The 25,403-nt window shown below is 38.2% G+C and overlaps 3 protein-coding genes and 1 long non-coding RNA gene across 4 annotated transcripts; all 4 read right to left on the bottom strand.

Annotated features, from left to right (window-relative positions):
- Positions 1-12: 12 nt before the first annotated feature.
- LOC108817729 (uncharacterized) lies at positions 13-3,877 on the bottom strand. Its single transcript, XM_056991024.1, has 12 exons — positions 3,519-3,877; positions 3,147-3,366; positions 2,847-3,047; positions 2,691-2,761; positions 2,396-2,558; positions 1,577-2,170; positions 1,107-1,487; positions 948-1,023; positions 809-872; positions 581-716; positions 363-476; positions 13-288 (listed from the first exon to the last, which is right to left on the bottom strand). The coding sequence occupies exons 1-12, from the start codon at positions 3,860-3,862 to the stop codon at positions 223-225; spliced, it is 2,430 nt and encodes an 809-aa protein (XP_056847004.1). The 5' UTR covers positions 3,863-3,877; the 3' UTR covers positions 13-222.
- A 4,521-nt stretch (positions 3,878-8,398) lies between these two features.
- LOC130497999 (uncharacterized) lies at positions 8,399-9,945 on the bottom strand. The gene is made up of 2 exons (XM_056991322.1): positions 8,515-9,945; positions 8,399-8,449 (listed from the first exon to the last, which is right to left on the bottom strand). The coding sequence occupies exons 1-2, from the start codon at positions 9,856-9,858 to the stop codon at positions 8,399-8,401; spliced, it is 1,395 nt and encodes a 464-aa protein (XP_056847302.1). The 5' UTR covers positions 9,859-9,945.
- A 731-nt stretch (positions 9,946-10,676) lies between these two features.
- LOC108816492 (uncharacterized) lies at positions 10,677-12,522 on the bottom strand. The gene is made up of 2 exons (XR_001943866.2): positions 11,486-12,522; positions 10,677-10,904 (listed from the first exon to the last, which is right to left on the bottom strand). It is a non-coding gene; the product is annotated as an uncharacterized LOC108816492 (long non-coding RNA).
- A 6,647-nt stretch (positions 12,523-19,169) lies between these two features.
- Positions 19,170-22,257, bottom strand: LOC108817818 (probable alpha-amylase 2). The gene is made up of 13 exons (XM_018590625.2): positions 22,041-22,257; positions 21,656-21,791; positions 21,522-21,555; positions 21,365-21,402; positions 21,140-21,266; positions 20,812-21,038; positions 20,572-20,717; positions 20,373-20,485; positions 20,185-20,273; positions 19,970-20,092; positions 19,827-19,862; positions 19,619-19,717; positions 19,170-19,527 (listed from the first exon to the last, which is right to left on the bottom strand). Exons 2-13 carry the CDS (start codon positions 21,671-21,673, stop codon positions 19,336-19,338), a joined length of 1,242 nt encoding a protein of 413 aa, XP_018446127.1. The 5' UTR covers positions 21,674-21,791; positions 22,041-22,257; the 3' UTR covers positions 19,170-19,335.
- Positions 22,258-25,403: the final 3,146 nt, after the last annotated feature.

Below are 25,403 nucleotides of genomic sequence, written 5' to 3'. Positions count from 1 at the left end.
AAACTGAAGATGCAAATGTGTTCAGTGAAGTAATAAACCTTGATGACTTGGTCCATGTTCTTTGTAAATATCAAAAAGACTCAACAGACTCGTAAAGCATGAATGAAAAGCTGAAAATTGTAAAAAACCTTTTGTCTAAACGTAACTCGTACGAAGTCCTTTTTTGGACAGCAAACTGAGTAAGTTCTCAGGTGCTTGTAGGTAAGGAATCTATTTTTTGTTTTACTCGGTCCATGAAGCATTCACCATCTTTGCCATGAACGAATAACGATCAGCCGCCTCATCAATCTGTTCAACAATTTTCAAAATCAGTTCATAATACATGATGGAAAAAAACTAAGCATTTAGAATTATGTCATTACCATCTTTTTGGTTGGGCGACCAGCTCCGTGGCCGGCCTTAACTTCTATACGACCAATTATGGGGTTTGTCTGTGGACTGTTCTCTAAGCTTGTGCACAACACGTGCTGCAACGTCTGCAGAGATGTATACGAGTTTAACAATATGCATTGCGAACTCCTTAAGAAATGAGTCAAAATCAAATTAAACATTAAAATAAAAAAGTTGTGATGAAACGGACCGCAAGCAACTTCAAAGAGTGAAGCGGCACAACTCTGTCATCGTGATCAGCTGTCAGTAACATGGTTGACGGGTACTGAACTGAATTGCCGCTTTGTTGCTCCCATGGCCTCTTCACATTATGTAGAGGCGAGTACCTTTGAATATTCACAACCAAATTTTAATGTTGTATCAGCACTGGGAGACAAATCAGCATAACATCGGATATCATATATGTTAATACACTCACTTTATCAGCCAATGAAACTCCTCTTCATTCTCGGAGCAACCATAGTCAGTAGTCCAGGCATGGCCTATGCATACATCACATCTCTTGAGTTACGAATACAATAAAGAACGAAAAAGAGAGTGGAGATAACTGAACTCACCTATGGTGAACTTGTGAAACCGTAGCATATCCATGACTCCCACATGAGCCAAAGCACAACCATAAAGGTCTGGTCTCTGCACAGAATTAAAACCTTTATCTCTAATAAGTGTGCCACTAAATGAAATGATCAGCTTTCTATGCATCTGCGTAGACTTACCTGATTTATGCAAGCGCCGATCAGGAGCCCGCCATTACTGCCACCTTCGATACACAGCTTGCTCGGCTGGGTATAACCAGCGGACACGAGATACTCTGCCCCAGATATGAAGTCATCAAAGCAGTTCTGCTTGTTGGCAAGTGAACCTGCTTTGTGCCATTCCTCCCCATACTCTCCACCACCTCGAATGTTTGCAATGCAGAAAACAGTACCGAGATGCTTGCTAAGCACAATGCGACTTGCACTGAAAGATGGTGTTATGCTTATGTTAAAACCACCATATGCATAGAGCAAACAAGGGTGTGATCCATCTAGCTTGATATCTTTTTTCGCCACAATAAACATTGGTATCTTCGTTCCATCCTTGCTGGGATAGAAAACCTATAAAGCGCAGCAAAAGCAACTCTAACATACGCAAGGCGAGAATAATTATGTAAGAAATAGGACGATGCTACAAGAAAATCTGTTACCTGAGTGGCTTGAAATGCCTCCCTGTCAAATCCGGGTACAGCGACCTCTCGGAATACCTTCACTTCTGGAGCTTCATTGGCTAAGTCACACTTGTAAATGACACCGGGAGTGAGGAAGCTAGTAAAGCTAAAGAAGAAGGTATTGTCCTTGCGTCGAGCAGAAACATCAGATACTGAACCAATATCTACAGGTAATTGGTGAAGCAAAGAACCAGATTTCATGTCCCTGATTTGCAGAATGTGCTTAACATCGCTCATATAGCATGTGACCAGTTGATTCCCATTGACTGCACAAGCGGACGCTAGGACATCCTTTTCATGTTCTTCAACAACATCAGTCCAACTGTTTGGTTCCTTTAGATCAACCCGGACTAATTTGTACTTAGGGGCATCTTTATTTGTCAGGAAAGTAAACAGTGTGTCATCATTTGAGATAACATTATACTGCGCGTCAAGTGTGTCAACAAGCTTAATGAACGGAAGAAAACTGCTGCTTCCTCTGAAACTCTCGAGACCTCCTGAAAGTGAAGACAGATCGCAGTAGTATAATTTGTTGACAGGGTCACAACCCTCTTCAATGCTCATGATTAGAAACTGCATGAAGATAACAACATGATGAAATTTAAATCGGAACCCAAAACTAACAACTGAGGTTCTAGATAAAAATCACGGTTCTACGTAGTTTGAAGCCATGGCCATTCATTAAAAAAAAAAGAGAACATGATCAAAACGCTTTTCTGACAAAGACTATAAGAAAAAAAGTAAGGTTAAGAGCTTAATCAAAGTCAAAGAACCCAAGATAAGAACTGCTTGTGTTACCTTTCCATCGTCGGTGATTTCAGCTCCGAACATATACTTGGGATTCTCAGAATCTCTCCAGCATAAGATATCTTGAGATTGGTCTGTCCCAAGGAAATGGTAATACAGCTCATGATAAAGGTTAGAGTTAGTCTCAGTGCCAGCATCGATATCCTCTCCATCCCTGCAGTAGAAAAAAAAACAGATCAGACACGCAGAGCAACTAAGTTATATGAACTGTACTAAAAAAGGCTTCTTCCAACGCATCTTGTCCATCTCTCAAGCCAGAAATCAAGTAATGTATAGGACGGCTTACTTGGGGGCAGGGTAGCGACCATAGAAAAACCCTTTACTATCGTGCGTCCATGTAATCCCACTGAACTTAACCTGTTAAACAAAATCATCACAATTGTTGTTGGTAGAACTTTATTGATAATTGCTACTAAGCAGTAACCGGCTTAATTCACCATACCCATGACAAAGTATCAGGCTCCACTTTCTTATCATCAATCTTGATCAGCTTGATCGTCACCCAGTCACTACCACTCGAACTAAGACCATAGGCCAAGTACTTAGCATCCTCGCTAACGGAAAAGGTGTTTAAAGCCACCGTTCCATCATCACTAAGCGTGTTCGGATCAAGCAAAACCTCCGGCTCAGCATTCAAATCATCCTGAACACCATAGCAATCAAAGTCAATGCGTAAAACAGAGCTCAAGCTCAGTGCCTATGTACTGAGATGATCCAAAATCTACATATCTCAACAAAGCACCTGCATATACAACACATCCTGGGCTTGTAAACCGGTGTTGTGGAAGTAAAAGTACTTATCCCCTCTCCTGAACGGTGAATCGTAGCGTGGATGATCAAACAGAGCTGTTATATTCTGACGGAGCTTCTCCTTCGTCTCGCACTTTGCAAGCACAGAATCAGTCAGTTTCACTTGGTTCTCGACGAACTCCTTCACTTCTTCGGCATCAGGATCCTCTAACCTATCAAATCAAATCCACAATCCATAAACGAATCCAGGTGCCAATCTCAAAGTCAAATCCAAAATGCGATTTCAAAATCTAATAAGATATCCTCATTTCCTTGCGATCTTAAACCCTAAGTGAATCCGGTAAGGTGAGAACGATACACTTACCAACGATACGGATCTGCGATCTTGACGCCGTGGTAATCCTCGACGACGGAATCGTCACGCCGTGCCGAAGGATAGTGTAGTAGCTCGCCTAGCACCGAAGAAGATCCCATGATCGCTGAGCTCGGACGGGAAGAAGAAGAAGAAGAAGAAGAGGAGCAATGACGAGGAGAATTAGACACGCGTCGATTGGAGAAGGCTTCGTGGTGGAGGAGAAGAGGAGAAGAAGAAGGAGATTTGCGTGAGATATTTAAACGGAGGCGGCGCGTGAAGCGGAAACTGATTGCTGGGACTGTACCAAACGCGAAAATCTGGGAACGCGCGTGATGTGCAAACGCCTTCAGCATCGGTCTTAGGGGTGGGCACTTTAACCGATATCCGAAGTGGCACCCGAACCCGACCCGAAAAACCCGAACCGAAATCCGAACCGAAGTAGTAAAATACCCGAACGGGTATTAAGTTAGGAGAGATTGGATATCCGAACCCGAACGGGTAATACCCGAATCCGAATGGATATCCGAAAATAACCGAACATGTGTATACTTACCCTTATATTTCTAGTTTACATCTCTCATTTTATTTAAAATATTTATATTGATGTTAGACATACTTTAAAATCATATAGTATATATATAATTATGGAGAAAATAATTTGATATTCATTTGAAATGCATGTTAAACTTTTTATTTCATATATTAACCAAAGTTACATCCAAAGTTTAAAAACAATAGCCAAATTAATATTTTTATTTTGGAAATGTTATCTCCAAATCTATTAATCATTCAATCTATAAAAAGAAAAAAAAAATCAGTTAAGTAAAATCTATATTTTTAAATATAAAAAACTTTAAAAAAGAAAATTTTATTTTTATTTCTTTTAAAATCTAAATATCCGAACCCGATCCGAAATAACCGAACCCGAACTAAAAATACCCGAACCCGATCCGAAGTTCAGAAATACCCGAACGGATATTATACTCCTATACCGAAATACCCGAAAATCCGAAATACCCGATCCGAACCCGAACGGGTACCCGAACGCCCACCCCTAATCGGTCTTGTTCTAATTTTATTTTATTTTTTTTTTTTTTTTTTGAATAAATGTAAAATTTTATTCATCCAAAAAAACGTTTGTACATCAAGTGTAACAGGAAGCTTAATGAAAAATAAAAACTACAACGTAAATTTTATCTAGTTCCAAACCACACTTGTAATCCCTTCTCCATTTTCTTGTCTCCTTGACGCTGAATAGTAGACAGTCTATTTCTCACATTCTTGTCAATCACTTTAGCCAACAGCATATGCGGAATCTGTTTATCACCATGTCTTCTATAATTCCTCTCTCGCCAGATCGAATGAATTGCTGCCTGAAATGCATATCTTATCAGGAAAAGCTTAACCCGGTCCTGTCTAAGATCAAGCATTATCTCAATAATATCCTCCCAACGCTCCGTGTATCTTGTACCAAGCAACCCTCCAATCAACTTCTGCCATATGTAACTTGAATAAGCACAAGAGAAGAACAAGTGGTTTCTTGTCTCCCCTTCCTGCTTGCACAAGACGCATATAGGATCAATGGCTTGATTCCACTTCAGCATACGATCACATGTTGATAGTCTATCAAGCATCGCTGTCCAGGCATGAAAAGAATACTTAGGCGTGGCATGCTTAAACCAAACACACTTACTCCATCGTTGCAATATGTGTTCCTTTCGAACAAGCAGCCAAGTACTCTTTGATGAGAAATTTGGTTTGTATCTCTCTTCTCTGTTTTTCCATACTGCAACATCCATACACTTCAACCTTCTAGATTTCAGTTTCTCAATTTCTTCCTCCACTAAATTCAAAATTACCACACGATGCCTTCTCCTCCTATGCTTCTGTATTACTTCTGCTACTGTCCAAGTTTCTGGTATACCCATATCAATATAACTTCTTTCTCCCAACAAGTCTTTTAAGCGCCCCATTGTACACCAATGATCATACTAGAAGGAGGTAGACTCTCCATTTTTAACTTCTACACGATGAAACTCCTTAGCAGCATCTCTTGTCTTAAGTATTTTCTTCCACATCCAAGAACCTATTGTTGAGTTCTCCTTAACAGACCAGAAAGAACCTTTGCGGATCAAATTCTTCTGAATCCATTGCACCCATAATGAATTCTGTCCAGATAGAATTCTCCATATCAATTTGAGACAGGATACTTCATTTACTTCCTTCAAATCCCTTAACCCCAAACCACCTTCTTCCTTCTTCTTACATACTTCCTTCCAGCTAACTTTAGATTTTCTCGTATTCAACTCAGGCCCTGACCATAAGAATGCTGCACATAATTTCTCAATCCCATTTATGCATTGCCGAGGAAGTCTAAACGCTGAAAACCAGAAATTCGCCAAACTCATGATGACAGATTTAAGAAGTTGGAGTCTCCCTGCGTATGACAAAAATCTCCCATTCCAATTACACATCCTGGTCTTGATCTTCTCCATCAATGGTAAGTAATCTGAGACTGTCATTTTCCTTGTGAGAAGTGGCAAACCCAGATAGCGGACCGGCAATTGACCTGCTTCAAAAGGGAAGTTCTCAAGAATAGCACTCTGGTTCTCAACAGAAATCCCAGCCATATACAAAGTCGATTTCTCCAAACTGATCTTGAGACCCGAAAGCTTTTCAAAGTCATTAAAAACCTGGAGAATTCCTTCTACTGACCTCTTCTGCCCATCTGTGAAAACCATAATATCATCCGCAAAGCAAAGATGTGTCAAGAGAGCATTCTTGCATCTTGGATGATATCCCACCAGTCTATCAACAGCCGCTTTATCCAACAACTTTGACAGAACATTCATACATATTACGAATAGTGAAGGGGATAGAGCACAACCTTGACGAAGCCCTCTAGCACTATTAAAATAGCCCGCAAGCTCCCCATTCACTTGCACCGAAAAAGACGCTGTTGATATACATAATCTGATCCAGTGTATGTACTTAGCAGGAAACCCCAAAGCTTCTAATGTGGCGAGGAGAAATGGCCACTGGACTGAATCAAACGCTTTAGATATGTCTATCTTCATGGCGCATCTCGGAGATATCTCACTCTTGTGATAGTCTTTAACTAATTCAGTAGCTAACAATAGATTCTCCATCAACAACCTATCCTTAACGAAAGCTGACTGATTTGAAGAGATGAACTTAGGCATAATCCCTTTGAGGCGATTGGCTAACAGCTTTGATATTATCTTGTATAGCACATTGCAACAAGATATTGGCCTATAGTCTTTCATTTCCTTAGCTATTTTCTTCTTAGGTATCAAAGCTAAGATAGTAGAGTTGATACCTTTAGGAAGAAAACCTTTAATAAAGAATGACTGCACTGCTACCACCACATCATTCCCAAGTATTGGCCAAGCTGCTTTAAAAAATTCTGTAGTATAGCCATCAGGTCCCGGGGATTTATTCGATGGCATCTTGAATACAACTTCTTTTATTTCCTCCGCTGTGACTTCCTTAATAAGATTCTCTTGCTCTACTTCACTACAGCGGAATCCAAGAATCTCCTGAAGATACTCCACCTTAGGCATCTCATAATCATTTGGTTTAAAGGTAAGTAGCTCTGTAAAGAACCGCTCAGCTTCTCTTTTAATATCTTCCTCCTTTGTGGCAATACTCCCATCTGGACAAAGCACCTCTCGAATAGCATTTATCACTTCTCTTATCTTTGCAGCATTATGAAAGAATCTGTTGTTTCCATCCCCCACCTCTAACCAATGCATTTTCGACTTCTGCTTATATACTTCCTCCTCTATATCAGCTAACTTCTGCCACTTCTCCAACGCTTCACATTCCCTTCTCACTGCCTCTGTGGATGGATTTGACAATGTTTCTTTCTGTCTTTCACAAAGACTCTCCAATGAATCCTTTGTCTTCTTATGAAGATGTCCCAACTTATCCTTACTCAAAGACCGCATCACCGGTTTGAGATCTTTAAGTTTCTTCCCAAGTCTGTACATAGCTGAGGTTGAGTGAAAAAGTTTATCAGTCTCTCTCCAGTATCCCTCAACTGTCGGCAGGAACTCCTTCATCGTAGCTATCACATTTGTAAATTTAAAAGGCCTTCTCTTCTTCTGTATCTCTTCATTATCGAATTGGATCCTGCATCTGAGGTGATCAGAGCAACCTCCTGATTCAAATACACTGTATGCTCTTCCCAACCCATGCAGAGCAACATCATTCATCAATACTCGATCCAGCTTTTTACAAATTAATCCATCCTCCCTCTTGTTACACCATGTGAAAACAGGGCCATGAGCTCCCATGTCTGTTAATGAACAATATCTCACAAGCTCCTGAAAATCTCTCATCCCTGCTGTCACAACCGGGTTATTTTCAGACCTTGAGTGCTCCCCTACATCAAGAGTTTCATTAAAATCTCCACAAATCAACCATTTCTTATTTCTGAACATTGAGGAATCTTTATGACTTCTCAAATCTTCCCATAGTATCCTCCTCTCTTCCATAGTATTCAACGCATATACAAAGGTGCAAAAAATTTCCTCTTCTTTCCCTTCCTGAAGAACTGCACAAGTAATCAACTGACTACTCTTAAAAACCGGTGTTACCCGAACTGATGGACCCCAAACCACCCAAATGCGGCCCAGACGGTGATGCTCATAGTTACTCATATATGACCAATTCTGAAAAACTGAACGCATAATATCTCCTGCTTTATTTTCTTTAACTCTGGTTTCTATCAAACTCCCAAACTGTAATGACTGACTTCTTATCCAATCGCGGACTACTTGATGTTTAGTGATTTTATTGAAGCCGCGCATGTTCCAAAAGAACCCTGTCATTTGGCATTGCGAGGTTTCTTCTTCTTATTCAGATCACTCGGGCCATCGTCCCTTGCTCTCTGAACAGTCACATCTGAAAGAAACCTGTGGTTATTTTTTGATCCTCTCGGCAAATATCTTCTTAAAGTGATCCCATCTTCATCATCTACAATTGTTGTCTCCTTCTCCAAATCTTCATTATCATCCTCCTTTTCCAATTCATTTCCTCTTTTTTCCTCTTTATTAACTTCTACCACTTCTTCTTTATTTTTCATAATTTCCCCTTCTTCCTCATCTTGGCTCAAGACTGAGAATCTTGAGTTAGACAGAATTGAAACTTGACCAGATTCAAACTTCTTATTTGTCTGAGGTGTACGACTGACCTTCCCCGGTGAAACTTCCCTCCAGATTTCCTCTCCTGCTTCTTTTATTGTATTCTTAGCACTCTTATTACTCCCCACCGATTTCTCTAGAATATCCATAATATCTTCCTTCTTATTCTCTGTTGTATCTACTGACCCAGTCTCCACTTCTTTAATTTTTTCCTTAGAACCTCCCTCTTCTACACTTCGAACTACTTCTCCACTCTTAGTCTCCAATACTACTTCCTTCTCTTCGTTTCTCCTTCTACAAGCATGCACCAGATGCCCCCATTTGCCACAATGAGTACACTTTGGCGGAAGCCATGGGTAAGTGTACTCCACTAGTGTTTTCTTCCCTTGAGAGGTGAAATTCATTGTTTTTGGTAACTCCTTTGACAAATCAGCCTTCACAAAAACCTTTGCAATCTTCAGATTCACACACTGCTCAGTTTCTGGATGTAGTCTCTCTGGCACCCCAACTGAACTTGTTATGAAGCTTAATCCCTTCCAAGAAAACATATCCATTGGCACATTTTTGAGATGCACCCACAGTGGTATCGAGTGTGTTTCTTGCTCAATGTCTTCAGTCAAAGGGGACCATTTCGCCATCACAACTGGTATCTCTGCTATATTCCACATCGCCCTACGTACAATCCTGTTTCTCGTTGCTGCATTTGTAACTCTGAACTTCATTGTTGTTGAGTTAATCACATATACATCAATCATCTGTGATTTATCACTCAACGCCCAAATCTTGTTAACAATCGCGTGTACCTTCCCAATATGTGGCGCTTTATCCAGAAAACGGCCAATGAGAAAATCTTCCCACAAAGGAGCAGCATCCTTGAAAACTTCATCAGGGACACTCACAGATCCAACACCATCTTCGATTTGAATATCCATCTCATATTTCGTCAACTTTTTCTTCCCTTGAACTGCGTTAACCCACTCTCCCGTTTTCAGATCAGACTTGATCAGATTAGACTGATTATCTTCCAACGCTTCCGTCGAGGTCTCCAATTGTTGTTTCTTCAAACCAGATCCAGAATCCGAAGATCCCCCTTCACCAACCATCGATGTTTTTAGAACTTCTATCACCGTCGAACCATGAATCCCCTCCGTCAGAGGCAGTAGATGATCCGGATCCCCCATCGGAGATCGAGATCCTGCCGTGGAAACTTTGAGAACCGTCGTACCCGAAATCGCCTTTTCTATCGCCAAATCGCCTTCTCTACTAAACGGTGCGTTTTTCACTTTATGTTGGTATCGTTAAGAATGATTGTTCATTCTAATTTTATTTTATGGATAAGATCTCATCTGGAACCATATTTAAAAGCCTTTGGGTCAGAGGCTTTAAGTTATCATAGAACAAAAAGCCCATATTTTACAAAGACTAGTGTTGAGCTTGAGTCCATTATATAAAAAAGCCTATCAACTCTCGCTTTTGGTGTTGTTGAAACATGTAAACATTTGTTACAGAGACTTTTCACCGTTTAGGCTTTAACAGTAGGTTTTGGACCTACTGCAATTTGTTGCTTTTTTGTTTATAATTTAGATACTGTATACGCAGTTTGCAGAAGACTAATCATGCTCTACACGATAGACTCCCACATAGAAAGTAACTAATGAAGCTTTTTTTTATTTGACTGAACGAAAGAGTAGTTATAATGCTAATAGTAACATTGACCTACGTTACGGGAATGGTGAAACGGAGTATAGCATAGAAAAGAACAGGAAATCAACAGTCACGCGCGCGCAAAGCTACGAAGCGAAGAGATAATAAAGTTGGAGATTGCCTTGAAAGGATGATTCAAATGGAACTGTGTGTCAGTTCCAATGATGAGGCTACTACGGAAGGGTTTTGTTGAATTTTTCATTTCATTTTTATTAATATTTCTAAATTAATGGTATGGTGAATATATAAAATATATTCCTTATCTAATCCGTAGAACCATAGGCAACTAGGCACACATCGAAGACGTCCTGCATTATACATGTCTACTCGGTCACGTAAAGTCATTACCACACGAATACATTCATAGGTTAGTTTGCCTGCTTTAAAATTCTAATTTTCTAAAAAAATACAGAAATAAAATACCATGTAAGTATATAACTCGGATCATTTCACTGATGTTGTCACCTTGTCCTTCATAGAAAACAGCTAGCTTCTTGGTTTATAATCTCAATGCTACGAATAACTGCAAATACAGTTTCTGAAATCTAATTAATCAAAAAATTGCCATTAAGAAGACAAATTTGAAGGAACTGTCATTAATCGGTAAGTTTATAACTACAATTGCAAGGGGAAAAACAAAGTATAATGAAAACCTATTTAGGACCAGCAACAAAAACCTTTTTATCAAAACAATTAAAATATACTAGAATATCCCAGAGCATATTATACCTCGTAAACTACTCATCAGAATGTTATTCAACATAATATAGAAACCTATGACTTTACATATATATACATTCCAACTTGAACAAAAGAAAACATGATAAGAACTAAACAATAGCTATTTTAAGTTTGAACTTGGTTTTTCTCCAACCATGTTATCAGATTAAACAGTATCATCACATAACATAGAAACATGCAATTTTACATATAAACACAAGTTACCACTTAGATATAGATTCCAACTTCAAGAAAACAAGACATCATAATAGCATTGTGTGGGCTTCAAAAACATAAAAAGGTAGAGCAAATCTCCTTTTCCATCACAAATATTCTCATATTATCTCAAATCGAGTAATGGGTCCTCTTTTAAAATGATTTTACCTTTTCCTGGATGATGTAAACGTCTCCAACGCCACCACTACTCCCAACTTAATCTCACGCCGGTCACCGCCATTGAAAATTTAAGAGATGTAGAGTTTCCACAAATATAGTGATGAACGTGATAAATCTTACAAACCCCAACAAAAGATTAGAGTCTCAAGTCTCAACGACCAAGGAAAGCAGGATAAAAAAAAACTTTTGAGAGGTCATTCATATCAAAGAGACGGGAATGTGTAAAATTGACTTAATAGAACAAACGAAGTAACGATCCCACATAATTAGGTTAAGTGGATTCGAGATAATACCATTTTTCTTCAAACTCAGATCTTAGAGATCTTGATTACCATGAGCCAGTGTACTTACTATCTTGATTCTCGAATACATCAAATCGTGAGGGGTTTTACAAAGAAACCCTAACAGATCTCTATTGGCAGTATGCCCACCTCCTCTCACAAAACACAACGTAGTTACAAACACTTATACGCATAAATATATACAGAAAGGAGGTGGACAGAATGCCAAAGAACTCTGTAAGAAACTCTTTTGTCAAACCCACATGATCAAAAAGGTTAACGATCTAAACTTTGCCTTTCTGTTGTACAAATCAAGGAGCAAAAAGGGTTTCTATATAATAAAAGAGAACAAAAGATAAAGCGAGAACCTAGAGCGATAGAACAATAGTGAGAGATTATTTATGAGGTAGACAAAGAAGCAGATGGGTTTTCTCTTAATGAATAGGATATGTAGAGTTGTTGTGCAGCAAGAAATTTATGAGCTGACAAATACTATTTTATTGAGGAAAGAAAATACAGAAACCAAACCCTATAATCTGTTGTCACAAAGCTATGGAGAAGATCGAACAACAAACGTCTAGAAAGCTGGAAACTATCTGGACAGGTTTAGTCAAAGGAGAGGAAATCATCTTAAAGATTCAGATTCGAAAAGACATGAGATCTAACAACTATGAACAGAAAAACAGTGAAGAGAGAGAGAGAGAGAGAGAGAGAGAGAGAGAGAGAGAGAGAGAGAGATGCGATAAACGAAGAAGATATCATGAAAACAGAAACCTAATAAATTTCTATTGATTTTTTTAAAGGTTTTACTTTTACTTTTTAATGGTTTTTTTTTAATAGAGGCTCCTATGGGTAACCGTTGCTTAATAGCGAAATTGCGGAAAAAATGAAATTACGAAAAAAATAATTAAGTTATGAAATTTTTTAAAATTTACGGAACAATAAAATAAACGCTTAATTGATCAATAATAAAATTATAAAACTAATTATTACTTAATGTGAAAATAACTAATATTTATTAAAATTACTTTAGCTCTTATTATAAATATTTACCCTAACATAACTATTTATCATAAAAATTATTGCTATTATTTAAAAATTTAAAATGGTATTAATATATAATTTAGTAATATGAAAATGTTGAATTTATAAAATTTTCACTATAATCTACTAAAAAGCACTTTTCCAACTAATAAAAATTCTCTTTGCATTTTTTATTGTTCCACTTTTTTAATTGGTAAAATATTTACGAAATCACGTAAAAACGTCATTTCATCATTCTGCTAGGTTACCAATCAAAGCCAAAATATCAAACTCAATGGGGGTTCTCTTCTATGGATACGGCCTACCGTTAGTTTTTCTTCTTCCTTGTTCATACATTTTGTCCGGACCACAGTTTAACGGCACCATTTCTAGCTGGCTTCGGTTATTTATTGATTTATAATGCTTCTGAACTAACAAAATGTAATTTCAAATTTATGAAACTGGATAACAAAATATAATCTTCAAGAAAGTCAAATGTTACAATCAAAATTACAATCGCGAGTCACGACCTTGTAAAACTGTGTTGTAGAACACACGGGTTTGTAAATTGGTCCACGTTTAATAACTCTTACCTCATTCGAGCCCCGGTATTAATAGGGCAATTGCGTGTGTCCATAACAATCATTGAATATATTTTTATCAAATTTTCGATGATAGAGTTTGATTCGATATGTAATCTCACAAGGCCAATCACGAAAAGAGGTGATAAAACGCTCTCTCCTCTCTCCTTTCTTTAATCTGCGATTCACGTCCGCTCCGACGTCCGGCGAGCGCGTAAGCGCGAGTGACGGCGTCGGAGGCACTCCTTCTCCCTTTCATTGTCTTCTCCTTTGCTCCCGCTCTGTCTCCTCTCCTCCTCTGACATGCTTGTGGTTCTGGTTTTGGGGATAGCTCCGGTGACAGCTCCGTTCGCTAGGAGTTTCGTTACCGGTGGTGTTTCTGCTGTCTCTGGCTCCACGGCGAGGTGGTAGGAGGGGTTTCTGGTGGTGGTGGTCGGTTCTTAAGGTTTTCATGAGTCGATTTGATTTTCCCCTTTCAAATAGTCTCTCAGTTTGCTTTGTTTGTGCGGGTGAGTCTTGATGGCCAGAGCTTTGACCTACGGTGAGCTCATCTTGTGTTTTGAAAGGATTATTGGCGATGTTTAGGATTGGGTCTTGGGAGCTTGTGCTCTCTTGGTCTGTAAATTGCCACCTTGTTGTTAATTGTTTCGTGGATTTGGAGTAGTTAATCTCGGCTACCGGTTGTTTTAATAAAGAGACTTCGGGAAGCCTTTCTAGGCTTGGCCGTAGTGTGGTGGTGAGTATGTGACGCTACAAATGAGCGTGTGGAGAGCCCGATCAAGGTCCAATGGCGAGTCTTAGTTGGAATTGAAGGGTGTTACAGCAACGGTTAAGGAGTTTAACTTCTCTGAATTCATTCTATGCTTTGGTGTTGTGCGCAATGTGTGCGTTATTTGGCCTCCTTTCAAGCTGGTTTTCATTGGTATTGAGCTATCGCCTTGTAGGCTTTGCGTGTTGTTGAGGTCGAGTTTGATTGTGTTTCACCCGAGCTCTGGTTTTCTTTGGCTTTACCTGTACTAAAGCTGGTCTTTTGTTGTTTCTAGTTAGGCGTTTGTTGCTGTGTTTGAACTTAATTCTGGAGGGATCTAGGTCCTTGTCAGCTCTTGGTTCCGGTGGGAATGTATTTCCAGCCGGCTTTGTGTGTAATTTGGTGTTGAAAATCAATATTAATCTATCAGATGACAAAAAAAAAAGAATTTGATTCGATAAATGGTCCGACCTACAAGCTTGGTGTCTTTTCTTCCCAACTCCGAACTTGGACATATTACCCATACCAAATTAATTGGAAGCTAATAGAAAGAGAGAGATAAAGATTAATCCTTGTGATTTTCAAAACATTTTAAGTCATAGAGATTGTTTGTTTATAACATGCATATACGAAAGAAAAAAATGTATATATGGAAACTTTTAAATCAAGAGATACAGAGGAGAAGTAATTGTTTCAAAGTACTCGTATCATATTCTTGAATATTGAGAATCATGTAAAATTAACAATCTCTGACTTCTGTGTGAGGCGACTTTCAACTGATGGGTCCATTTACTACTCCACCATGGAGTGGATTGCAGAATCCTAGGCTCATCTAAAATTAAAGATAAGTTCGACCTTTTAACCTAGTAATTAACCATGATACGTTATTTACTCCATAAAGTATTAAAGAATAAGGTCCATCCATGTTTGTTTTCTTACTTAAAATGACGAAAAATACAATTAAAATGATATCATTTCATAATTTACTATAGGATCATATCTCCCTTCTGTCGTCTGATATGTCGCACTCATCACTCCCACAACCTGCAAAGTCTCATTTATTTTTTATTTTTTTTTGCTAAATTGTAAATATCATTAATCAAAATGAAAGTTTGGTTACAATTGAATCGCAACCAGATTCTGCTTCACAGCTATTCTGAATCTTAGGAGCCGCAAAAAAAGTTTAAAAAAGCCCCCAAGACACAAGGAGATTAACTCAAAGCTTGCCAACAATGGTGAACTTGAGTTAATAAACATTTTAGAACATGAGATATCAAAATTAACTCCCCACCCAAGCGCTTCTAGATAGCTAACAAGACCATCAAGAGAATAGCTAGATAGCAAAGTCTCATTTATTCCTTGTGACAATTTGTTTTGAAATCTTATTTTATTCACTGGTCATTATAGTAGTATTTTCTTAAACGGAACAAACTCCAATGAGATTAACTTTTTATTTAGAAGTATGGATGAGTAAACATTGCATGCCTTGCGTGCATTAACTGCAACCCATGGACTGCAACAACTCATAATTTTCCCCACTATTTATTGCCCCAAAATCTACCGGTCCACCAAAACAGTTCTCTTCATTAAATTCTCACATCTTGCTAACTTTAAATTTGTTTTTTTAAAAAACTAACTTTCAATCTCCGTCTACGTTAGTAAAATTAACAACTCAGTAAATAATAACGACATGTTGATTTAGTTGAATTTCATTAGTTTCTTCGAATAATGCAAATCTTATGTTATACATCTGTGAGTTGACAAAAAAATACATTTGTGATATCATGTTGCTTAGGAAATTCCATCTCCACTCTATTTTTTCCTAAAATAAATTAAAAACAAATATATACCAGAAGATGCTTCAACCTTATTCAATTTCTTATTCTATAAATGGTTAATTTTTCATTCTAAATGGTTATTTTTTACTCTATAAGTGGAATAATCTATTTTTTATTTATTCATAACTTCATTATGAAATAAAAAATAGAGTTGGATTAAAGTATTTTTACTTCATATTCATTTTTACTCTATTTTGAAAGAAAAAAAAAATTTGTATTGGAGATGTTTTTAGTTACTAGTAAATCATTGTAATTCATATGAACTACTCCTTCCATTTCAAAATGATCTATGTTTTAGAAAAAAAATTGTTTCTAAATGATTCATATTTTACATTTTCAATGTATATAATAATATCAAATTATAAATTTCAAAAATATTAATTATGTTTATTGAATTATGATTGGTTAAAAATCATAAAAAATAGGTAGACAAGTAAAATACTGTATTTATTATCAAATTTTTTTTATATTTAAAAAACAATGTGAAAACTTTAGAATATACAATATTTTGAAATTAGAGGGAGTATATCTTATTTTATCTCTCTAAATATATATATACAAAAGAAAAGAAGCAGAGTCTATAAAGTTAGCCTAAACGGTTATAACCCATATAAGGACATCTCAAACTTCATTTTATTATTTTTCACTTAGAAATTGAGTAAAATAGAAAATGAAATAAAAAAGTTTCAATCATACTTCAATTTATAGTGGAGTAAAATGAAATTTATTTTATAAATAGAATATTTTTTGCTTTAGTGAGATATATAATAAAATAAGGCTGAAATATTTGTATTTCGTATTCTATTTCACTATATTTTAAAAGAAAAATGAAGCTTTATCAAAAATCCTGTAGCACAGTTCGAAGAATATCTGCATCAGGTTGGCAAAATAGGTTTCATATTTATTTTGTTTGAATTTGAATTAATCGGTAAAGAAGAAGTAAATACTCTTCCGAGTTTAACTAAGTTGTTTTGGCTTAGTGGTAAAGGGGCTCCGGCTGGAGTTTCCGCCCTGGATTCGATTTCGCTTAGTGGTAAAGGGGCTCCGACGTGGGTTGCCGTCGGCTTTAGAGGAATTAATCTTTGGACCTAGAAAGCCTTTGAAATCACCCCTCGTTAATAAAAAAAAAAACTCTTCTGACAAATTCAAAATCATTGTTATTTTGACTACAAAAGAATGAAAAGCACAGTTCAAAAAAAAAAAGAATGAAAAGCAGAAAATGAAACGTCAGGTTTGTCGAATAGTCAGTGGTATGATAGGTTGATTGGTTGTTGTTGTGGCTTTAGATTTTTTGCTTTAGAAAATAAAATGTAAGATTTTTGTTTTGGTTTTAAATTTTTTGATTTTGGATAATTTTCAAAGCACTTGATAAAAACTGTAGAAAAATTAATTTCTAGAGCCAATATATTTCCTTTTAAAGATTTTGAAATGTAGTTTTAGATTTTATTAATAAATCTTGATTGTTTTACTTTTATTGTTTTACAGAAATTTATGGCTGTCTGGACCATTCACAGCCATCACCAATCACCCCTTTAAAACTATTTAAGAATTGGCTTTATGGTTATCAAAAAGAACCGGCTTTGCATGTTAATTTCCATAACATCTACAAGCTATCGACCATTTTGATATATTTTAAAATCCATGACAAGACGAACATACATGAATATATTTCGGCTATTGTGTTTAGAATAGTGTTACTGTGTTCTTACAACTAAATACGGAATTTTGTAATATATACGATACACGGAGATCTTGAAAAAATGTTATTCATGCTTTTGATTTATCATCGATGAAAAGTGAAAACGTTAGTAGGTTTTCAGATGAAAATGAGAACTCGACTGTAAAAAGGTCAACACTTCTTTTGGTTTGCTTTTAGAAAGTTTTCTTCTGTACTCCATATTCGGGACATTCTCTTTAGACAGCAAAATTTACGGGGTCTATATAGCATTTAGACGTTAGTTGCATGATGGGACTGTTACAAACGGGACATTCTCGCTCTATCACATGCTCATCATCATCATCGTATTCTCCGGTTATATTTTAAAAACTATACTCGTTTTTATCTACCGTTTCGTATATCTGCATTGTTCTGTATAACTGGAAGTACAAAACAAATTGTAGCTTTATCAAAGTAGTAATACGCCTGGTAGCTTTAAGTCCATGACCATAAAACAAATAAGAAGAAAATAATAGTAGTGTGGTATGTAAAAACACCGCATGTCACGTGAAGCCAGAATAGTGTTCATGATTGATTCGATTTTGTTCTTTTTGCAGTTCCGAAAACTTTATTGTACACAAGATTGAAACAGCATACAAGAACTAGTCAAATATATAAGAAAATAAGTTGGAAAAGACAATGTGCTGTGTCAAACCTCAAGCGATAAGACATGGGATATGCTGCAACTGCAAGGAAAAAATGTTTTGAGAGCTTTTGTTGCTAAAATAAATTCTATAAATTAATAATTTTGTGATTATAATATTTTACTTATAGAATTTAATTTAGAAAATAATATATATTAAAAACTTCTATTATTTTTACTAAATTATTTAATGTATTGAAATATGTTTAAAAAAATCTAAATGTAGTTTTAGATATATTGAAGTGTTAAGAAAAAAAAATTGAAATGCGAATTGAAAACAAACAATATAATACTTTGTTCCTACTTATATTATATGTATATATAATAATATTAACTTTAATAAGAATACATATTCATACAAGATTTTTTTTTTAATTTATACTATAGTTTGAGTCGATCCAACTTAAGTTACAAAATAATTTTAATATATCAAGTTTATTATTTTATAGTGTTTTATGGTTTTGAGTCTTTTGATAGCATAGCTACGTAAGTAAATGTTTATCCCACTAACAAACTCCTTGCAATTTACTTTTCTTTGTCATCTGGAAAATTATTCATGAAAGAAGGTACAACAGCCAGAAAAAGTATTAGCCATGCCGGAGCCAAGAGCCGACAAGGATCGCAACTCTTTCGGAGTCACAAACCGGACAAAACAAGCTTTTTCCGATTACAGGCAAGCATAGAAACATTAACACATACGATTACGTAAGAGAATACTGAAACTTCTCTGACGAGACACAAGAACACGTGAACTAGGCACAAACTAAACAAACTCCAACTTAAAAGGATCAAATCAATTATTTTGGGTATTATCTTGGACCCTTTTGAAACACGATAAAAGTCAACCCACAAATAGTGCTTACTTTATAAAATTGAACCTTGTGACAAGAAGACGTAAGTGGTGGAACATTATTTATAGTTAAATCCAGGATAATAAAGTGAATTATTTATATGGACTCTGAAAGCCACAACCTCCGAGGTTTGAACTTTGTAGATACACCAAAAGATTACTTGTGCCAGACGGCATAGCGATGGCCACTTGTTGCTAGAGTCCACTCTCTACCAGAAGGACACCAAGAGGCATCTCCAAGCTTCATGCACAGTTTCTCACCAACAATGGCTGCGTATAGATTAGACTTTGCTTCCAAAACACGGATCTTTGACCTACTATGAATATCTTGTCGCCTCCTAACGTCAATCTGTGAATAAAAACAAGAAAGATACCTGTTTTAGAACAGATTGAAAAACACCACCTCATCGGAGAGATTGATTGAAGTGAACAAAACGTACCAGTTTGACAATCTGGTCATGAATCGAGCTTCCCCAATCGTAGAAGTGATCATAGAACACACATGGGATGCCAGGATGAGTAAGTATATATGCATAGCCCTATACAAACACACAAAACACACATTTTACTTTCATGATTCTGATTAGAGAAAACTTGAGACGCAGGAAGTGATTGTATTTTTTATTTTTCTTTGGAGAACTTCTTTACCTCCATGATATGGTGTGAAGGGAAAGGCCAGTGAGCCTGTGAGAGAAACAACAAAACAGAAAACAAAGTAAGCAAACATGTGGACTCTGTTTATATATAAACCGAAGTGCATAGAATATATATGTATATTTATGTGAGATAACCTGAGTAGAACCAGTGTCATGGTTATCAAGGAACGTGACAGCTCTTGAAGGCCACCATCCCATTACTCCCGGTGGCTTACCTTGTGCATCACATAAACGCCAATACTGACCCTTTACAGCTTCCTATAGTATATCATCAAATGAGTTTGAGATTCAACAAAAAAAAATTGCAAAATGTGAGTAAAAAACTCTATGAATCATATATGTAAATATACCTGTAGAATCCCTTTAGTAGTGAAGTCAAATGCAGCTGAAAGCTGTCCCGTGGCATCTATCCAATTGATTATACGCTGCCTATGACTATCTACAAATAGAAAAAAAAAAGAAAACCACTTATAGTTTTCAATCACATCCAATAAGTCAAAAACATTTAAAACGGTACAAAGCAGAAGCGATGTGAAACCTTGGTTATAGTCGAGGCCATGACCATTGTAGTTGCAAGAATCCCAACATTCTCCAACTGAGAACAAGGGTTTGGCTGCTCCTATGTATTCCTTCACATACTGTGCTGAATATCTACAACACAGTTTTCATTTCAAACTTTCACATATTAACAAAAACAACAACAAAAAAAAGGATAATCAAACAAACACGCTTCTTACCCTCTAGCAAAGTCAAAACGGAAGTCCTGAAATCCAACGGTGTTGCGCAACCAACGAAGCCAACCGGTTATATCTTTCCTAACAAAGTGTTGAGTGTGATCAACATTTGGAACTCCATTGAAGTTTTCTCCTGTGCTTCGGTTCCCCTGTTAGTTCCAACCAAGAAAAATACAGTTTTCTTTTTTTTTTTTAGCTCTATTGATGTTCAAAAACATGTAAAGATGAATCATCACTACTCACCAGTCCTCCTGTGCATGAAGTAACAGCGTGTTCATTCCAAGGCAGTGAGATCCCATCGTAGCGGTTATACATTCCACCATGTCCTCTGGTAGTACCAACACGATGGTTGATGACAATATCAGCCATAGCTCTAACTTTGTACTGTTTCATCTTACGAAGCAAGGATTTCAACAGGTGCTCGGAGCCGTATGCTGAGTTTAGTGAATAAAGGTCCTGTGGAAGGTAACCTAAAATCAAAAGCAATAAACCATTTAAAAGTTAGTAATGGTTACAAAATAAAAAAAAGAAGCTAATTTAGTATCAGTTTATTTTTTTTCCCTCTTTTAACCTTCTGGTGCAAGGGACTGAGATGGTGGTGGTAGCCATGCAGAAGTGAAGCCTGATTTTGAGATGTCTGTAACTTTTGCGTCCAAGTTTCTGTACCAGTCATGTTTATGGGACTCCCAGTTATAGGCCTGAAACAGAGGTTCTCTTAAGGATCCAAACCAAAAGATTGAACAGATACTTAAAAAACGTGTTACAAAAGTCTAAAAAGAAGATGACCCAGCTTTACCTGGAGAATGACTTCCCTTCCATCACGCATAACAGCACCTGACAGACATAGAGAGAAGCAAGAGACGTTATAAGTCACAAAACTGAAAAACTCATGAACAAGGCTCAATCCTAAATTAAATCCTTGGTGATTAATTAAAGGTTTAATGGAAACATACCGATATCAGTTTGGTCATTGCATCCATCAAAAACCTGCAAATTCAAGTAACTTGCTTTAATAATGGAACAACAATAATTTCGAAAACGAAAGAGTTTAGTACGAAAGAAAAGAAAGAAAGCAAAAGGCACTTACATTGTTATAGTAGCCCATGTTGAAACACTGATTGGCGCAACAATGAGATCAAGGTTAAAGAAGAAAAGGAAGATCAAATTAATATACCAAGGTGAAGAGAAGAAGCTACACAGCTGCGTCTTCTTGGGATGTGGTTCTGCATATGTATATATTAATATATATAGCCCAAAAAAGAGACGTTAAGTGATTGAACAGCTAAAAACGAATCAGAATCAAAATGTCAAACAATTGTTAACCACACACAGACACACATACACAACTTTCTAAAAAAGGTGACAATGAAGATAATTGAAGAGGAAACAAACGGAGCAAAACCAAAGCTGACGATTCGATTCCGCGGAGAGGGATTAGCAGATGACGAGGACCCAATTGCGGAATACAATACCTTTTTTCCAAAAGCTTGAATCTTTTTTTTTGTTGAGTGGAGAATCTATCTATCTATCTCACAGAGAAAGAGTTAAACTTTTCGCCTCTTTGACTCTAAATCTCTTATGTCCTTGCGACTTGGTCGATAAACGAAGCTCCATAAAATTGACGATGTTTGCGATTTTTCTCTCTTTCGTTCGTCCTCTGATTTAGAAAATTCTAGACAAGACGATGTTTGCGTTGACTCTTGAAATTACTTAATAAGATCGCTATAACCTTTTCATATGAAACGCGTAATATAAGTAACATCAAGCTGTCATAGGATGAGTCATCCATGACATCCTTATCCTCAATCCTATCTATCCGTTACCAGCTAGCTGTTGCTTTGCTTTTCACTTTTGCTTTTTCCTTTTGCTTTTAGACCGTTAGCGAGTCTTGTCTTTTAGCTTCCTTTCAGCTATATGTAACACCTGCATTTGCAGAAGAAAGGTATCAATCATTAAAGCATTTCCAAACCTCTAAAACTCTCTGTTTCTCTCTGCTAAAGATCATAGTTCTTCGAGGTGATTTCTCTTCCTATAAATCATCTTCTAGTCTATCATCTACCTTACTTAGAGCTATCGGTTAGCTCTTAGTTTGGGTTATCATTTACACTCATACCTGCTGTCTCACTGGTATCAGGTGCCTCTCTTTCCTCGGTTCTGCAGTCATGGTTGAAACGAGACTCCAAGAGCGTTCTTTGACGGAGCAAGTCGACGAGTTACGTTCGTTACACGACGTCCTCGCTGCAGAGATGAAATCCCGCGCCGACTCCCTTGATGCGCGTTTTGACAGACTCGAAGCGCTTTGGTTCAACAACAACACCGTCCCTCAGCTTCAAGCCGCCGGCAAAGCCCCTATGGACCCAGGCCCCTCTCAACCACCCACACCCATCCATCAACCCCTCTCCAACCCTAATCCCTCCTTAAACCCTAACCCACACACACCCATCACCCTCCCCTCCCCTGAACCCCCAGATCTGACCCGTTATCAACAGAGACCAAACCACGGCGCCTTGTCCTCCCGACTCGCCAAGTTTACCTTCCCCGCATTCGACGGTACGGAACTCCGAGACTGGCTGTCAAAGTGTGAGCAGTTCTTTGATATCGATGGAACCCCTCCAGATCTCAAAGTCCGTCTCGCTGCGATGCATCTCACCGGTAAAGCTACTCAGTGGCACCACAACTACATGAGTACTCGATACGGTCTGTTCCCCTCTTGGACTGACTATATCATCGCGATCTCGGCTCGTTTCTGTGAACTTTTCGACGACCCTCTCGCTGAGTTGGTTGCTCTAAAACAGAGTTCAGACAACGTCGTCGCTTATCTCGACAAGTTTGAAACCGCTAGGATGCGTTTGGTCCTCCCTGAAGCCCACGCTCTCAGCATCTTCTTGGCTAATATGAGTCCCCACCTCTCACTCCATACTCGCCAGTTCGAGATAACTAGCATCTCTAGTGCAGCTAAGATCGCTATGCTTCACGAGTCTTCCCTATCCCACACCCCTGCTAAACCCTCTAGAGCCCCATTCTATCCCTCAAACTCCCAACGCCCTCACCCTAAGCCTCCCCTCTTAACCAACAGTGAAACCACAACCACTACTAAACCTGGTTTCATTCCCCGCAACCCCACTGATAAGCCTCCTCGCAAGTACTCTTACCAAGAGATGCAGGATAGACGCTCCAAGGGCCTCTGTATGTTCTGTGATGAGCCGTTCACACCGGGTCACCAGCTCAAACACAAGCGGTCCCAAATATTCGTCATGGAGTGTGACGATGATGATGACACCACCTCCCCTGACGAAGAGCTTGAAACCGTTACGCAGCAGACCACTGATAAGGGCGACGATGGCGATCTCACGCCTGTTTTGTCCATCAATGCAATCGGTGGTTCAACATCTTACAACTGTATGAGGATGGTTGGTCACTACGGCAAAACAAAGCTTCACATCTTAGTGGACCCTGGGAGTACCCACAACTTTGTTGACATTAACATCGCCAACCAACTAGGCTGCAAGCTAGAAGCTACGCGTCCCATGACTGTCAAGGCTGCTACTGGTGGTACGCTCCTTACAAAATACAAGTGCTCTGCTTTCGAGTGGTCAGTTCAAGGCTCCACATTTACTACTGAAATCAGAACAGTTCCACTTGACTGCTGTGACTTTGTCTTGGGAGTTCAGTGGCTCTGCACCTTAGGACCGATCCTCTGGGATTTCCTTAACCTCCGCATGGAGTTTAACCTCTCAGGCGTCAAGTATGTGCTGCGTGGAGTGGTTCAATCAGGAGGAAAAGTCATCAAAGGTTCTAGCTTGAACAAAATCATGCTACAAGAACCTCAGATCGCTTTGATCCAACTCCGAGAGATTGCTGATGACGAGACTGCTACACCCTTTACTCCTGATCTCCTCTTCTCACACATCTCTGCTACTGCCCCTACACATGCCGATGATCCTGCCTTATTGCAGCTCAAAGAGACCTACTCTGATATATTCCAGGAGCCAACGTCCTTACCTCCCTTCAGAGAAGGTTTTGATCATCAAATCCCTTTGCTCTCAGGCTCTAATCCTGTGAACCTTCGTCCTTACCGCTACTCCTCCCTGCAAAAGGACAGCATCGACAAGATGATTAGAGAAATGTTGACACAAGGGATTATTCAACATAGCTCCAGCCCATACTCTTCTCCTATTGTTCTTGTCAATAAGAAAGATGGAACATGGAGACTATGCGTTGATTATAGAGGCCTCAACAAGCAAACGATAAAAGACAAATATCCGATACCTTTGCTTGAGGACCTTCTAGATGAGCTTGGCGGTGCCCGTTACTTCTCCAAGCTTGACCTACGCGCCGGCTTCCACCAACTCAGAATGTCTGAAGCTGACGTCTACAAGACCGCTTTTAAGACGCACAACGGCCACTACGAGTATCTTGTCATGCCCTTCGGCCTCACGAATGCTCCTTGCACGTTTCAAAGCCTGATGAACCATGTCTTTCAAGAGATTTCGCGCAAGTTTGTCCTCGTCTTCTTCGACGATATCCTGGTCTACAGCAAGACATGGGAAGAGCATGTAGCTCACTTGGCTGTTGTCTTCGATATCTTGAGACAACAACAACTGTATCTCAAGCTGTCGAAGTGTACTTTTGGTGCTTCTGTGATCGAGTATCTCGGACACTTCATCTCTGCTGAAGGCGTTAGTACTGACCCCAAGAAGATCGATGCCATAAGTAAATGGCCAATCCCTACGACACAGAAGCAACTCCGGAGCTTCTTGGGATTGGCAAATTACTACAGACGCTTCATCCTCGGCTACAGCTCCATAGCTCGTCCTCTCAGTCAGTTACTTCAG

Source organism: Raphanus sativus, chromosome 7 (assembly GCF_000801105.2).
Source record: "Raphanus sativus cultivar WK10039 chromosome 7, ASM80110v3, whole genome shotgun sequence".
In the NCBI taxonomy this organism is placed as follows: Eukaryota; Viridiplantae; Streptophyta; class Magnoliopsida; order Brassicales; family Brassicaceae; genus Raphanus; species Raphanus sativus.
This window is presented reverse-complemented; position numbering and strand designations above follow the sequence as displayed.